General features: G+C 42.7%; 2 protein-coding genes across 2 annotated transcripts in view; both read right to left on the bottom strand.

The window, feature by feature from the left end:
• Positions 1 to 2,855: 2,855 nt before the first annotated feature.
• On the bottom strand, positions 2,856 to 5,948 carry LOC118241838 (tripartite motif-containing protein 16-like). Its single transcript, XM_035529148.1, has 4 exons — positions 5,923 to 5,948; positions 4,525 to 4,550; positions 3,598 to 3,654; positions 2,856 to 3,361 (listed from the first exon to the last, which is right to left on the bottom strand). The coding sequence occupies exons 1-4, from the start codon at positions 5,946 to 5,948 to the stop codon at positions 2,856 to 2,858; spliced, it is 615 nt and encodes a 204-aa protein (XP_035385041.1).
• A 1,124-nt stretch (positions 5,949 to 7,072) lies between these two features.
• Positions 7,073 to 17,500, bottom strand: part of LOC113590128 (adenylate cyclase type 3-like) — a 14,497-nt gene continuing 4,069 nt past the window's right edge. The window contains 15 exon segments of the mRNA XM_035529060.1: positions 7,073 to 7,255; positions 7,889 to 8,013; positions 8,241 to 8,367; positions 9,773 to 9,889; positions 10,127 to 10,273; positions 11,231 to 11,389; positions 11,706 to 11,810; positions 12,235 to 12,546; positions 13,416 to 13,532; positions 14,144 to 14,231; positions 14,880 to 15,041; positions 15,646 to 15,746; positions 16,012 to 16,105; positions 16,385 to 16,576; positions 16,869 to 17,027. Of these exon segments, the coding sequence (XP_035384953.1) occupies positions 7,073 to 7,255; positions 7,889 to 8,013; positions 8,241 to 8,367; positions 9,773 to 9,889; positions 10,127 to 10,273; positions 11,231 to 11,389; positions 11,706 to 11,810; positions 12,235 to 12,546; positions 13,416 to 13,532; positions 14,144 to 14,231; positions 14,880 to 15,041; positions 15,646 to 15,746; positions 16,012 to 16,105; positions 16,385 to 16,576; positions 16,869 to 17,027 (2,188 nt within the window).

Genomic DNA, 17,500 nt, shown 5'->3' with positions numbered 1-17,500 from the left:
AGTAGGAGGGGCTTCCTGGTTCTGTGTGTGAGAGTGTCATCGGCAGAAAAAGGAGGAGCCTAGCAAATACCAAGAATAGGGCCAGACATTAAAATAGAAGGATGTAGCTGAGTGTATAGAGAGATCTGATGGGAAGTATGATATCACATAACATCCAGTGTGTCTGAGAGGCAAGATTATTACAAGATCACAGACTCTATGAACATCTATGATATATAAACGTTTAAAGTGTTTTTGAGAGAAGTGTTTTTGAGAGAATTCAAAATTAAAATAAGGACAAGAAAACCAACCCCTCTGTGACTCTGTGTGTAGGGGGTTCCTTACTGGTCCTTGGTCTCACCTACAGATGTATTTTCCCTATTCAGTACTGAACCTTCATGCCAGCCAGTGTAGAACATGATGAGTAGAAGATGGTGAGTTACTGAAAACAGTCACAGACTGAAGATGTCTGCAGATGTTCCTCTGCCACATACAGAGAACATCTTAAACCCCCAATCAACAGCTGGGCTTGTGGGAGAGCAGACACACAGCTTCCTCCTTGCCCTGCATTAATATTATTCAGCACACAGCTTCCTCCATCCCTGCATTAATATTAATGAGAACACATCTTCCTCCTGCCATGCATTAATATTAATGAGAACACAGCTTCCTTCCACTCTGCAATAATATTAATGAGCACACAACTTCCTCCTAGCATTAATATTAATGAGCACACAGCTTCCTCCTAGCATTAATATTAATGAGCACACAGCTTCCTCCTGCCCTGCATTAAAGAAGCTCATTTTATTCACCCATTTATTTATTTCTAACACTTTCCACAGTCCCCAGATGTCAGTAATTACCTGATATGGCAAGAAAAGCATCAATCATTCAATCTTGCTGCAGTCAGATTAATCTTAGTCCGGGACTAATATGATGTGGAAGGTACAATACACAACTATTTTATGAAATTACTGTTGAAATATTTTAATCAGACTGGAATGTAATCAGACTGGTGTGTCAGTGAGAAAGACGTTACTGTTTTCAGTATTTGGAGAAGCGAGTGGGGAATGAAGAGTGAAAGACCCTCAGCTGGAAACACTACACATTTACTGAACACAGACTTAAAACTGAAAGACAAATGTGTCAAATGAAACAAAATAAATTAAAACTCTAAACCTTCAAAACAGCAAACTAATCAAACAGGACTGACAGCAAAATAATTTTATAAACCATATTTTTCACAAATGACAACTCCAACCAACGCTGACATGTGTTTATGATAATGTACTTTAATCACCACAAGAGGGTGTCATCAACATGTCTTCATTCTAACCCAAATTCTTCATGATAAAATGAGAACAGAGGAGAGTTAAACCACTTTAATGAGTGCAGATGAAGGAGAGGAGGAAAGTTAATGGAATGAAGGATAAAGATAAAGGAATGAAGGCTCATTTCCAACTCCAACCAGAATGGGGATGAGATTGGGAGTTTTAGTCTCTGAAGTTCTTCAAAGTTCAACATTTGAACAACTTAAAAGGACATTTGCATGTTTAAGTACAGAAAATTACATTGTTTACATGTTTTACTCTGTGACACTATGATTTATCTCTAAAGAACATATGTATAAACTGTTCTTGTTTTTAGTGTTTGGAGAAACAAGTGTAGTATTTTTTACATGTAGGAGTTAAAATATGGAGATGACGATGCATGACTCACAATCACCACAACATTGCAGTGACCCAAATAAGCAGACAGTTATCCAATTACTTTTGGTGTCCTAAACTGGAAGGACTATGAGCTGTAAGTCCATCTGCTGTAAATGCACATACATTCAAATTAAAACTTACATTCTGCACTTTAACCTTATTGTTTCATTTAATGTCTAGTGTGTTTGAGAACAGAGCAAGCACAACAAATTCAGTGTCACTGATCAAATGTGTACAGTGGATTCAGAAAGGATTCAGAACTGTTTTCTTTATGCACACTGCATATTATTGTAGACTTTATTTTTCTCCAAGTAGTTTTAAAATCTGACTTTGTATTTATTTTATCTCTGTAATTTTTTATTAATTATATTCATCCTTTTTTTATCAATTCAAGGCTTTACTGTTTTACTGTCTTATTGTTTTAATCAGTGGATTTTATTAGAATTAGTCTTTCAAATTTATCTTATTTTATTTCTTCTTTACCTTCACTGTGCCCACACACCCTTAGTGTAAACCAGCACAGAATAAAGATGATGATGATGATGATGATTTTAAATGGATAAAATTGCTCATCAAACTACACTCAATAATCTATAATGACAAAGTCAATATATATATATATATATATATATATATATATATATATATATATATATATATATATATATATATATATATATATATATATATTGCAAATTTATTAAAAATAAAAACTGAAATCTGTCATTTGTATATTATAATGTATAAATATAAATATCTAAATTATGTTATATGTGTTCTCTCTGTTGTGGATTATCGAGTGTAGATCGATGGCAAGTTTCTCCATTTAAAATTCAATCTAAATCATAATGTATTTAATTGTATTTCTTGCCAAAAAAGAGTATTTAATGTCTTATAAGATGCCTGGAGTGTGATGAAAACAGTGAAATGTATTTCTCAACTGATAATGTAATTTTGCACCAATAATTATAATAGTAATTCTATAATAGTAATTCTCTTATTTATTGTTTCTTTATGTATAGTTTTGTAGTAATAAGTTTAGAAAAGATTCCTCATGGTACCTGCTACATGTTTACATCCCATTCTAAAGTGTTCAGTGAAGAATGAGAAAAAATATTAACATTTTTGGCACAATTTATAAAATATCCATAATAAATTCGTGTTGAATCACACAATCCCTCCAAAGACCCCAAACCCAGCATAGAGGGGCTGAGTGAATGTGCTGTGGACTGTGTGTAGGAGGGTCATTGTGTCAGAGACTCTGTAGAAGGACAGAGTTCCTGCACCGTGATCCACATACACTCCTATTCTGGAGGACGGTGGGTCTGAGATCTCAGTCTCAATGTTGTTGTGCCAGAAAGAGAGAGTAGAAGAACACCGCAGACTCCAGGACTGACTGTTGTGTCCAAACACACACTCAATACCCCGTCCTTTCCTGCTGATATCTTTATATGAGACTGATATGTACACCCATCCCCCACTGCTCCACTCAACCTCCCAGTAACAGCGTCCACACACACTCTCCTTACACAACACCTGATACAAGACTTCAAATCTCTCTGGATGATCAGAGTATGGCTGGACTCTCCCACTGTTTGTCACCACTCTGTTCTTCTCAGACAGAATGAGGCAACGATGTGCTGTGTTGGGATCCAGAATCAGTTGACAGAAATCTAAAAAAAGAGCATTTTAGGTTTTTTTTCACAAAATATATTAATTTCAATCAAAATGAACTTGTCTGTTTGTTATTGTACTTATACATTTCCATATTAAATAATTAATGATTACACAGTGTCAGTTACCATGGTAGCAATGGCAGGTTGTGTGTGTGTGTGTGTGTGTGTGTGTGTGTGTGTGTGTGTGTGTGTGTGTGTGTGTGTGTGTGTGTGTGTGTGTGTGTGTGTGTTACATTTCAGGAAATCTTCTCTGGTCTTTGGCTCTGGTGGTAAAATCTGAAGTGCTGCAGCTGTAGAGAAACAGAATCAAAATGTTCCAACAGAATGAATGAATGAATGAATGAATGAATGAATGAATGAATGAGGCCCAAATGCTCCATCCAGAAACAGATCAGACTAACAGTGGGATTATATATGGATTATGTGTTTAATGAAGAAAACATTCTCTACATGTTCTGTTAATAATGGACTTTGGAAAAGGTCAGACACTATATTAAAGATTCTCTCTCTCTTTATTTGTCTGTGTCTCTGTTTCTCTCTGTTTTTTGTCTCAATTTCTCTCTTCCCCTATCTGTTACTTGCTCTACCTCTGTGTGTGTGTGTGTGTGTGTGTGTGTGTGTGTGTGTGTGTGTGTGTGTGTGTGTGTGTGTGTGTGTGTGTGTGTCTGTGTGTGTGTTGGGGGGTGTTTGTAAAAAGGAATGTGTGTGTCATCCATGGGTTTGGGGACAGTCAATTTAAATCAGAAAATGAAAAATGAATTGTATTTTCACTTAGTTATTAAACATTTAGGAATATAATTTACTGTGTTTGTAAACTACTTTAGGCCAATCATGAAAATAATAAAATGCTCAAAGATTATACAACAAATCTCTTTCACACACATTTACATTTACGGCATTTAGCAGACGCGCTTATCCAGAGCGATTTACAAAAGTGCTTTGTCATTTACTCATAGAATAACACACACACACACACACACACACACACACACACACACACACACACACACACACACACACACAGAAGCCAAAGGTCTCCCATACTCATCTTCTCCTCTTTATAAATGGCCAAGACTGATTCACTCTGGATATCAGTAGTTTCCCTCTCTGGCTCTCTGGTCTTGATTTTCTCGTCTCTCTGCATCTTTCAGTCTCCTCACCTTTCAGATTCTGTCGTTCTCTTGTCCTTTATTTCTGTCGTTCTCCATGTCACTCTCTACAATCTCTCCATCATCTTCCTTTTCTGCAACTTTTTCTGTCTGTGTATCTGTTCTCTCTCTCTCTCTCTCTCTCTCTCTCTCTCTCTCTCTCTCTCTCTCTCTCTCTCTCTCTCACTCTCTCTCTCTCTCTCTCACTCTCTCTCTCTCTCTCTCTCTCTCACTCTCTCTCTCTCTCTCTCTCTCTCACTCTCTCTCTCACTCTCTCTCTCTCTCTCTCTCTCACTCTCTCTCTCTCTCTCTCTCTCTCTCTCTCTCTCACTCTCTCTCTCTCTCTCTCTCTCTCTCTCTCTCTCTCACTCTCTCTCTCTCTCTCACTCTCTCTCTCTCTCTCTCTCTCTCTCTCTCTCTCTCTCACTCTCTCTCTCTCTCTCTCTCTCTCTCTCACTCTCTCTCTCTCTCTCTCACTCTCTCACTCTCTCTCTCTCTCTCTCTCTCTCTCACTCTCTCTGTCTCTCTCTCTCTCACTCTCTCTCTCACTCTCTCTCTCACTCTCTCTCTCTCTCTCTCACTCTCTCTCTCTCTCTCTCTCTCTCTCTCTCACTCTCTCTCTCTCTCTCTCTCTCTCTCTCTCTGTCTCTCTCTCTCTCTCTCTCTCTCTCACTCTCTCTCTCTCTCTCTCTCTCTGTCTCTCTCTCTCTCTCTCTCACTCTCTCTCTCTCTCTCTCTCTCTCTCTCTCTCTCTGTCTCTCTCTCTCTCTCTCTCTCTCTCTCTGTCTCTCTCTCTCTCTCTGTCTCTCTCTCTCTCTCTCTCTCTCTCTCTCTGTCTCTCTCTCTCTCTCTCTCTCTCTCTCTCTCTCTCTCTCTCTCTCTCTCTCTCTGTATGTGTGTGGCCTTTATGTAATTTTTTATTCTGCTTTCAAACTATAAATCACAAAAGTATTTAAATGCTAATGGAAACTGCATTAATGACATTGTTGCTATGGCAGCAATGAAAGAAGGAAACTCAAAGAAAAAGAAATGAATGTGATGATCTAAACTTCTAGTTTTTCATATACAAACGAGAGAGAGAGGGGGAGAGAGAGAGAGAGAGAGAGAGAGAGAGAGAGAGAGAGAGAGAGAGAGAGAGAGAGAGAGAGAGAGAGAGAGAGAGAGAGAGAGAGAGAGAGAGAGAGCAGCTGGATAGCTCAGCTCATAAGGAACATGAATGTACCTGAGAAGTATCACAAAATGAAAAAAGATTAATTAACAGCTCTGACTGCCTGCCTGAAGAGATACACAAGAAGTAGAAGCCAGGAGAATAAACCAATAGTCCACAGATCCACCAAACCCAGAGACTGAACAATACTGGAAAGCGATGTTGGAGAAGGAGGCACCACACAACAGTAATGTCCAGTGAACCTTAGAGAACCTGAACCAGTAACCATCACACTAGCATCCTAACATCCAAAAAAGGGTCTCAAGCACGAAGAACTGAGCTCTCCATTAGTGCTAACGGATGGAACCCAGGGCATCTCCTCAAGCTCCCAGATGTCTGGTAGAGGAACCAAGCTTGAAGGAAAAAGACAGGGAAAAAACGTGTGTGTGTGTGTGTGTGTGTGTGTGTGTGTGTGTGTATTACATGCACAGCATAATGCTTATATTTTATCAAAAATAAACAAAACGCTGACATATTGACACAAAAGCAACTACTACATGAGAATGATAAGGTAGTGCAATAACATTTAATAACATTTCAGATTATAAATGTATCAAGATGCCATTAATTGTACACTAAATTTCTATCACTCTTAGTAAAAAAAAATATTATAATAATCAAATGTTTTACAGTGAATTCTAGAGTATAAACCTACAAAAACTGATGCTCCAAAATGAAACAATAAAAATATTCAGTGAAGACACTATATGACTACATTGTGAAAATTATGTTTGGAGATGTAGTCGATTAAGTGTAAAAATGTGGGTTTTTGCTTTATAACCAAAACACAACCCTTCCTTAAGGCACAATTAGGCAGCGTTCTGTATCATGTTATAAAGATTCTTAATGGTATTATTAGAGGCATAAGGGACTATACAGGTGTCATGAAAAGACTGTTCCTGCTGCTCTCTCAGGCCCACATAGCACTACTTTTCTAGAACTGTTCTCTCTGAGTGTGTACGTGTGTGTGTGTGGCCCCAGTATTACATTTGCTTAGGCTGAGGGATTGGTTAAGTTTAGTCTTCATATTATTTACCTACAGCATGTATTTGTGTGTGCTTGTGTTTCATGCATTTGTGTGTGTGTGTGTGTGTGTGTGTGTGTGTGTGTGTGTGTGTTTCATGCATTTGTGTGTGTGTGTGTGTTTCATGCATTTGTGTGTGTTTGCGTTTCATGCATTTGTGTGTGTGTGTGTGTGTGTGTGTGTGTGTTTCATGCATTTGTGTGTGTGTGTGTGTGTGTGTGTGTGTGTGTGTGTGTGTGTGTGCGTGTGTTTCATGCATTTGTGTGTACTTCATGTGTTTGTGTGTTTCAGGTGTTTGGTCCATTTATGTCCAGTTTGCTGGCTGTTTCTCAGGCCCTGTCTGGTATCTGGTGAGGCAGATTAGGGAGGACCGTGTTGCCGTTGGCGATGCTTCTGTCTTTGCCCTTCATGAAGTAAGTGAGAAGCTCTCCTTTCCCCTTCACGAAGATCGGGCCTCTTCTCACGAAGCGGAACCCATACTCCTGCAGGATCCGATAGCAGTCCTCCACCACCTGAGGGCGCCATTTTCACAGTTAAACCTGTTCAAGCAGGTATTTCCATAGTCCTCAGCAAACTCACACTCAGGACATTCTCTTTTCAGACATGAGCAGTACACTAAACAGCATATATTTCAGTTGCTAATATATTCCGTCATAACAGGACATCAGCGTTTATAAAATTCACACTCGATAAACCCCATACATCAAAGTAAGTTCCTCCTACCTACCTGTGCATGACAAAAACATATTGTGTCTGGATCAATGCACACGCATACGACATATCATGAACATAAAGTGCACTTTAGAGATGTACCAATACAAACATAGCAAATCAGACAAAACATAGGTAGACAACAAAAGCCAAATTAACCCGTTTTCCGATTCCTGACCATGTATGTGTCAGTGAAAATGTATAAGCACAGGAGTGTGTGTTGAAGTGTGTGTAGGAGTGTGTGTTGGAGTGTGTGAGTGTTACTTGTATATTACCCATAACTCCGGGCGAGTGTTATCTGTATATTACCCATAACTCCAGGTGAGTGATATCTGTATATTGCCCATAACTCCAGGTGAGTGATATCTGTATATTACCCATAACTCCAGGTGAGTGTTACCTGTATATTACCCATAACTCCAGGTGAGTGTTACCTGTATATTACCCATAACTCCAGTGGACTCCATGCGGCTGGCCACGTTCACTGTGTTCCCCCAGATATCATAGTGAGGTTTACGAGCTCCTATCACACCAGCCAGCACACCACCCATATTCAAACCTAAGGATGCACACACACACACACACACACACACAGACACACACACACACACACACACACACACATACAGGCAAAAGAACCTAATGAAGAATTTTACTTTTAAGCTTAATGCATGTAGAACTTTAAAATTGAGCTCTTGAAGTCATGATTGAAATCTTCAGCCTGAGCTCTTATCACACTTATTTTTCTCACAGAAACACACACACACACACACAGACAAGCTGTACCGATGCGGAGCATGAAGTTGTTAAAGGACTGCTTGTTCAGGTTATTCAGTGTGACCTTCATGGCCAGAGCGAAATCAGCCAGATCAGCCAGGTGCTGCCATCGCTCCAGAATGCACTGATCCTCCTTCTGTTACAAACAAACAGACACACACACACAAACATACACAGATCAGTCACGTGCTGGCATCGCTCCAGAATACACTGATCCTCCTCCTGTTACAAACACACACACACACACACACACACACACACACACACACACACACACACAGATCAGCCAGGTGCTGCCATCGCTCCAGAATACACTGATCCTCCTTCTGTTACAAACACACAGACACACACAGACACACACACAAACACACACAGATCAGCCACGTGCTGGCATCGCTCCAGAATACACTGATCCTCCTTCTGTTACACACACACACACACACACACACACACACACACACACACACACACACACACACACACACACATGTTTCACAGACACAAGGTCCTTACACTAACAATAATGCTGGAGAGAAAAAATAATCATGGACACATTCAACACATTAATTAACAATTATTAATTGGAAAACATTTTATGAGAAATGTTGAAAGAAGAGGTATGTTTTAAGTTTAAGTGAATCGAAAGAGGAAAGCGAAGAGCAGAGACAGAGAGATTGATGTATTGTGTTCCGTAGATTTGGAGCCATGACACTAAAGGATCTGCCTCATACAGAGACTAGTCTAAACTTGGGGATGGAGAGGTGACCTGCATCAGAAGTCCAGCGTGTACGGGTGAAGCAGTGTGAGTGTAGGAGTTCAGCATCAGAAGACTAAAGTGCACGCAGCAGGAGTTCATACCAAATGCGTTCAGGGACGGCAAGCCAGTGTAACCAATACAGAATAGGGGGTTCTTGCAGCTGAATTTTGAACATATTGAAGTCAGCGGATGGTTTTGTTTGTCAGCGAATGCCATTGAAAAGAGAGTTACAGTAAAGATGGGAGGTGATGAAGCATGAACCAGAGTCTCGGTGTCTTGTCTGGAGAGCATTAAGTCTTATAATATTGTGATATTTTTAACCAGTGACTTGATGTGGGGTTCAAAGGAGAGCCAGGAGTCAAGTAACACCAAGGTTGCTAACTGTGTATGAGGATTTGACCAAGAAACTGTCCAGATTGAATTTGAAATCAGAGAATTTTGAGATTTTGGATTTAGAACCAATAAGTAGAACTTCTGTTTTGTCAGGATTTAGTTTTAAGACGTTTATGTTCATCCACTGTTTGAGATCTTGGATACAAGAGCATAAAGCAGGAGGTGGTAGAGTAGTGTTAGGCTGGGTGCTCTGTGTCATCAGCATAACAGTGGAAATGGAGACCATGCCTGCGGATAATCTGACCAAGGAGTAGCATATAGATAATGAACAGGAAAGGGCTGAGGACAGATCCCTGGGGAACACCTTGAGTGACGGTATCAGTGTGCGATTTGTGTTTACTATTAGCCGCGTGAGCTCTGGTGCAGCGCTGTCTGTAATGCCGGATGTCACCTTGCGGCTGCTGTAGTTGTTGGTGTTGCTCTCCGGCGTCACGCCCGACGCTGCCATGTACGTGCTCCCGATTGTCTTGATTTTGGTGATGCAGCGGAACTCTTGCCTGTCCAGCAACTGCTCAGGATCGGGGGGTCAGGATCGGGGGTGGGATTTTTAGAAACATGTAGCAATGATAAATAGATCTCGCATTCTTGTGGAAAAACAAGAGATGAAGACAAAGAGGTTTTTTTCTGAAGCAGCAAAACACACACATCTTACACAGAACACACAGGCAGTACGGAACACGGTACAAGCAGTGCGGAGAAAAAGATGACGAGCTTGGACGAAGGGATAGAGGCAGGAGGAGCTCACACTGTCGAAGTCCGAGATGATCTCGTTGAGGATCCTCAGGCACTCGATGCCTCCGTTGTTAATGGTCTCTTCGGTGTAGAAGTCCGAAAAGTTCGGGATGGATGCGAACATCACACCGATTTCATCATACGACTGACTGTACAACTCCTGACCAGCACACACACACACACGCAAACAAATGTCAGTATTTCAAGAAAAAGCAGACAATGATAAGACACACACGCATGCACTACGCTGATACAAACACGCATGCACTACGCTGACATAAAAACACACACACACTACATTGACACAAACACACATGCATTACACTGATATAAACTCACGCATACACTACAGTGACAAGAACCAGTGCAAATACAAAAATATTTTAGCTACAAACAGAATGATACGCGGCATTTGATATATACGGGTTCTTCCAGCCAAAGCGTGATACCACGTTTTTATCTCTCTCTCCACCTCTGCTACGTTTTCTGTCTCGACTCCCAATGTCTGTCTTTCTGTCTCTCCCTCTATCTCTCGGTAATGAAACGCTCCACGTGCAAGGCATACAGAGAACGCAACCAAAACTCAAATCTAAAAGATGGAAACCATGAGAACAGGCTGGCGTCAAAGCGGAAGAAGCAAGAATAAATCGGAGCAAAAGTACCAATACAGTAAAAAGCTTATGAGGAAACAAACCAGATGGAGACACAATCAGGAATCGCTATCAGTTATGGGAACTGTACTGGAAGACTCGTATGCAGGCACAAGGTAAACAATACTTCACAAACAATACTTCACAAACAATACTTCACAAACTCATACTACACAAACAATACTTCACAAACAATACTACACAAACAATACTACACAAACAATACCACACAAACAATACTTCACAAACAATACTTCACAAACAATACTTCACAAACTCATAATACACAAACAATACTACACAAACAATACTAAACAAAGAGATCAGTGAGGGAACAGGTGAGTATGATTATCAGTGTATTATCACTGATAATCAGTGACAGTCACCACAGGTGACTGTGGTAACTTCTTCGTCCTGCCCCTGCCCCTCCATGCCCCGCCCCACCAGGCAAAGCCCGCCCCTCCTACCTCGTCTCGTTTCTTGGAGCCCAGGAAGTGCTTGGCCACATGTTCCGGCAGCATGTTGGTCACTAGGGCCTCGTTATAGGTCCTCATCTCATACACACGCTCCTTCTGCTCGTGAACCTCTATCTTCCATAGAAAAAGCTTACGGGACTGCCTCTCTACCTGGGGGAGAGAGAGACAGAGAGAGAGTCAGACAGAGAGAGGGGGGGGGGTTATACTGCACTTTACTGCTCTATTCAAGATATGTGTTTAAACATTCTTGTATGTGTGCATGTTACTTTTGTTTACAAAACATGCTTTGGCAATACAATATAATTTGTATTTTGTATTTGTATGTTAGAGGGAGAAACAAACAGAGATAAAGAAAGTGACTATCTGACAGCATTATTATTGAGGTAAAGAAGCTGGTCCGATGTACAGCTCAAGAGTCACTTCACTGTGTGTGTGAGCTGAAAACGCTCAGCTGTGTGTGACGTACATGCCGAGCGAAGTAGTAGAAACTAATCATCATTACAATGATCATCACAGTCATCAGATATTTAGAGGGAACCACTGAATACCTGTAAGGATATGCACGCACACACTCACACACACACACACACACACACACACACACACACACACACACACACACACACACACACACACAACAAACATCAGAATTGAATTATTATGTTTCCACTGTACCTTATCAATGCATAGAATCATTATATAGTTTGTAATAGCTTACTTATTCTAAAAAAATCACTTCTGTTGCTCCAGCAGAGAAATACACCTGCACTCTAGGTAGAATATGACCACACCCTCACCTGTAGTTCAGGTAGGATATGACAACACCCTCACCTATAGTTCAAAAACCATATGACCACACCCTCACCTGTAGTTCAGGTATCATATGACCACAACCTCACCTGTAGTTCCAAAAATATATGACCACACCCTCACCTGTAGTTTAAAAATCATATGACCACACCTTCACCGGTAGCTCAAAAAATATATTACCACACCCTCACCTGTAGATCAGGTAGCATATGACCACACCCTCACCTGTAGTTCAGGTAGCGAATGAGGTCGTAGATATCATATATGTCCCGCCAGCTGTAGATGTCCACAGCACTGGTTGCTACGGTAACCAGCAGCATGAGGGCGAGCTTGACGAGGTGGCTGACCTGCACAAGCATAGTTGTTGCCACGAGCGACAGCACAGCGATGAAGCTGTAATGTTTGGGGTTCTGAGCACAGCCTCCATCACCACGTGACTCCAGCGTTAAACCCACACTGGTGTTCAGCAGGAGAAGAGGAGGCTGAACGCAGCTCAGCTGCAGGCAGAGAAACACACACACACACACACACACACACAGAGTCATACACACATGTATACACACACACACACACATCACACACACAGTAATACACACACCATGTACACACACACGCACGCACACACACACACACACACACACACACACACACACACACATATACACACACAACACACAGTCCATACACGAACACAACGGAAACACACACACCCACACAACACTGAAACTGGGGTGAACCTCTGGGAATATTTTGTCATTTCCCAGTGATCATTTCACAAAGTTACCCTCCCTCAGACCCGGCCAGTAACACAGACACTGTCTGATCTCAGAGCAGCTGAAAGCTGTGTTGTGACACCGCAGTACAGTGAAGAGAGTGTGTGCTGTAAGATGGACTGATCTCAGACCAGCTTAATGTTGTGTTGTTAAACAGCAGTATAGTAAAGATAGTGAAAGCTGTAAGATGGACTGATCTCAGACCAGCTGAATGTTGTGTTGTTACACAGCAGTGCAGTAAAGATAGTGAGAGCTGTAAGCTGGACTGATCTCAGACCAGCTGAATGTTGTGTTGTTACAGTAGTGAACTCATAAGCAGCCCCTCCTCTGGGACAGGTAAATGAGTGCAGGCACTGCAGCGGACACCTAAAGCATCATTACTGCAGGTCCCTGAGGACCCCAGTTTAATTATGGTGGAAACAAAACACAGATATAGAGACATAAATATGTACACAATGTCACTCTCTCTGTCACACACACACATACACTGATAAAAACCCTCAGAAGCACACAAATAAAACATGCAAAAGTAAATAGAAATGACAAACACTACTGCTGAGAAACAGAGAAGAGAGGAGAGGGGAGCTTCTCACCATGTCTGCTACCTCAGCCATGGTCAAGACAAAGATGGCTGCCATAGCCCAGGTGTTGCGCGCCCAGCGTGTTCGATCGATCCACATGGAAAAGGACACCAGCTTCCCTGAAAAGAGCTAACACAAGAAATCAATGTCACCTTCTTCATCATTGTCATCATAGAGAGGGTTGGACATGGTGAAGAAAGAGAGAAAAAGTCTCCAAAATTCTGCTTCAGATTATGTTTGTTCACAAATCTGTTAACTATGATTAACACCAGTGCTAATCAGACCACACACAGCAGTGCTAATCAGACCACACACAGCAGTGCTAATCAGACCACACACACACCAGTTCTAATCAGACCACACACACCAGTGCTAATCAGACCACACACACACCAGTTCTAATCAGACCACACACACCAGTGCTAATCAGACCACACACACCAGTTCTAACCAGGCCACACACACACCAGTGCTACCCAGACCACACACAGCAGTGCTAATCAGACTACACACACCAGTTCTAACCAGACCACACACACACCAGTGCTAACCAGACCACACACACCAGTGCTAACCAGACCACACACACCAGTTCTAATCAGACCACACACACCAGTTCTAACCAGACCACACACACCAGTGCTAACCAGACCGCACACACCACTGTATAATGTACACCAACATTATACATCATCATCATCTTCATCATCATCATCATCATCATCATCACCGTGCCGCACCCGGGGGAAAATGGCCGCCAGTGAGCAGATGGTAAGGATGAGGAGCAGCACCTCCCCCACTGCCAACGTCACGTAGTTCACTGTCAGCCTATCAGAGACATGACCGGGGAGAAAAGAGCCAATCAGAAACAAAAAACAACAACCTATTACAGACACACACACACAAATATATATTCACATGCACGCACACACCCACAGACTCACACAAACACACATATGCACACACACACAAACACACCTATGCACACACACACACACACACACATATGCACACACAAAAACACATATGTACACACACACACACACACACACACACACACACACACACACACACACACAAATGTTGCTATTTCAAGGAAGAAAAAGTAGACAATGATAACACAGAGAAAGATCAATGGCCTTAAAGAAACTAAGGAATTTCTGTCCGTTGTGCAGACGTTGCTCGGATGTTGTGTGGACATTGTGTGGAAGCTGTGTGGAGGTTGTGTGGAAGCTGTGTGGAGGTTGTGTGGACATTGTGTGGACGTTGTGTGGACGTTGTGTGGACGTTGTGTGGAAGCTGTATGGACGTTGTGTGGAGGCTGTGGGGACGTTGTGTGGACCTTGTGTGAAATCTGTGTGGAGGTTGTGTGGATGCTGTGTGGACGTTGTGTGGACGTTGTGTGGACGTTGTGTGGAAGCTGTGTGGAGGTTGTGTGGATGCTGTGTGGAGGTTGTGTGCAGGATGTGGACTCACTGTGGGTCTATGAGCACCTCCATGATGGAGGTGAAGAACAGAACCACGCAGCTGCAGCAGAAGGCCACACCTGACTGATGCTCCTGCTCGGCCGAGTAACGCCACTCCAGATCAGAGTCCACAAACCGCAGAGACAAAGCTGCGGTTCTCTTTTCCTTCACCCTGCCAGAGAGAGAGAGAGGGAGAGAGAGGGAGAGAGGGAGAGAAAGAGGGATAGAGGGAGAGAAAGAGGGAGAGACTGGTTGAGAGACTGAGGGAGAGACTGAGGGAGAGAAAGAGGGAGAGACTGAGGGAGAGACTGGTTGAGAGACTGAGGGAGAGACTGGGGAGAGACTGAGGGAGAGACTGAGGGAAAGACTGAGGGAGAGACTGGTTGAGAGACTGAGGGAGAGACTGAGGGAAAGACTGAGGGAGAGACTGGTTGAGAGACTGAGGGAAAGACTGAGGGAGAGAGTGGTTGAGAGACTGAGGGAGAGACTGGGGGAGAGACTGAGGGAGAGACTGGTTGAGAGAGGGCCATCAGAGGAAGTGATGACAAAGTGAAGAAATTATTTAACCAAGAAATCTGTCTATTTGCCATAAATCTGATTATGAAAGTGACCAGAATAAACATGCTAACAGAAGCAAACAATAAAATCTCTCTATCTGTGTGTATGGGTACAATTACATTAGCCCTGTATGTGTGTGTGTGTGTGTGTGTGTGTGTGTGTGTGTGTGTGTGTGCGTGCGTGTGTGTGTGCGTGCGTGTGTGTGTGCGCGCACTCACGTCTCCTCCATCTCTCTCTCCAGCAGAGCTTTGTTGAGCTGCCGGTTTAGTTCCTGTTCATTCTCCATGCCCCCATCAGTCACGCTGGACAGGTGCAACCTCTGAAAGACAGCCAGGACAGGTACACCAGGTCAAAGGTCATTTACTCCACACAGCCCACTCAGCTGGGTAGGCTAATGAAAGCACATGACACAGTGACACAGACTGACATATTTTAGTTTAAACATGCCCAGAATAACTGATTCTGTTTTTAAAAGAAGCAAAAAGACAGTGCTAGATTCCTAATAGCACCATCTGCTGGTGCAAAATAAAGCAGCTCTGAAATGTTGAAAAGGTGGGAGTTTTGTGACATACGCTCAGTCTGACCTGTGTGCTGGCCACGACCGTGTCATCGGTAATGCTGTGGACTGAACAGACGCTCCCATTGGTCTCTAAGGTGGTAATGAGTAGCGGAGTGTTCCTATTGGACAGCGCGCCGTCCGCCTGAGGGGCGGGGAGAGAGAACGTGGTTTACAGATAAACACGGGTAGGGTACACAGAGAGGAAGAGGCTGAGTGGAGAAGCAAGAGAGATGTTTAATGCCCTGCTGCTGAAGTACAGAGGTAAGTCCCCTTCCCACAATAACTCGGCGTTACCTCACTACTGTCTGAGCTACCACCACAGAGCTGTGAGAGAAAGACAGAAAGAGAGAATGAGAGAGAGGGACAAAAAAAGGAGAAAGCGAGTGAAAGTGTAACACTGGTGTTGTGTGCTGACACTCACGACTCCATTGCTGACTCTGTCCACCGTAGTGGTTTCCTTGGGAACGAGCACCAGGTAAGTGTCAATGCCTTTCTCCATCAGATATTCACAACGTTCTCCACCATTTCCTGGTTCCAGCTCAAACTCTCCGTGCAAACACTCCATCGTTGCCTGAGAGATATGCACGCGCCTACACACACGTACACACATATGAATACACACCCACTATATTTTATAACACTATACTTTAAGGTCTGTATTCCCCAAACCAGATTAGGCCTAAGCCTAGTTTAAACAGAATATCCAGTGTTGATTCACCACTAATTCCTCTAGAGTAAGTTAATTCTACATCTTCCATTGTCTTACTTTTAACAGGATATACAGTACAGTGTCTCATTAATCTCATTAATAAATACTTTAACTCTAATGCTTGCTTAATACTTTAACCCTAATTCTCCTTTAATACTTTAATTTAAACTCACCCTGGAATGCCCCCTGACTCCATCTTGTTGGCTACGGTGACATCAGTGGACCACACATCAAACTGCCAGCGTTTCTGTCCCAGAACTCCACCTAGGACAGTACCTGTGTGCACTCCCACACGCATGTCTACCCCTGTCTGTGTCTTCTCTCGGACGTACCTGTGCACAGATGAGATGAGGTTTACATGCTTGAACTACCACTTTGGGAGTGATCGTGTGTGTGTGTGTGTGTGTGGTGTGTCTCTCTGCATGTGTGTGTGTGTGTGTGTGTGTCTGTGGTGTGTCTCTCTGCATGTGTGTGTGTGTGTGTCTGCGTGTGGGTGTGTGCATGTGTGTGTGTGTGTGTCTGCGTGTATGTGTCTGTGTCTCTGCGTGTTTGTGTGTGTATGTGTGTGTGTGTGTGTGTGTGTTTGTGGTGTGTCTCTCTAAGTGTGTGTGTGTGTGTGTGTGTCTGTGGTGTGTCTGTCTGCATGATGTGTGTGTGTGTATGTGTGTGTGTGTGTCTGCGTGTGTGTGTGTGTCTGCGTGCATGTGTGTGCGTGTGTGTCTGTGTATGTGTATATGTGTGTGTGTCTGTGGTGTGTGTGTGTCTGTGGTCTGTGTGTGTGTGTGTGTGTGTGTGTGTGTGTGTG

This window comes from Electrophorus electricus, chromosome 8 (genome assembly GCF_013358815.1).
Source record: "Electrophorus electricus isolate fEleEle1 chromosome 8, fEleEle1.pri, whole genome shotgun sequence".
Classification (NCBI taxonomy): Eukaryota; Metazoa; Chordata; class Actinopteri; order Gymnotiformes; family Gymnotidae; genus Electrophorus; species Electrophorus electricus.
Note: the sequence above shows the minus strand (reverse complement) of the source record. Positions and strands in the feature narration are given on the sequence as shown.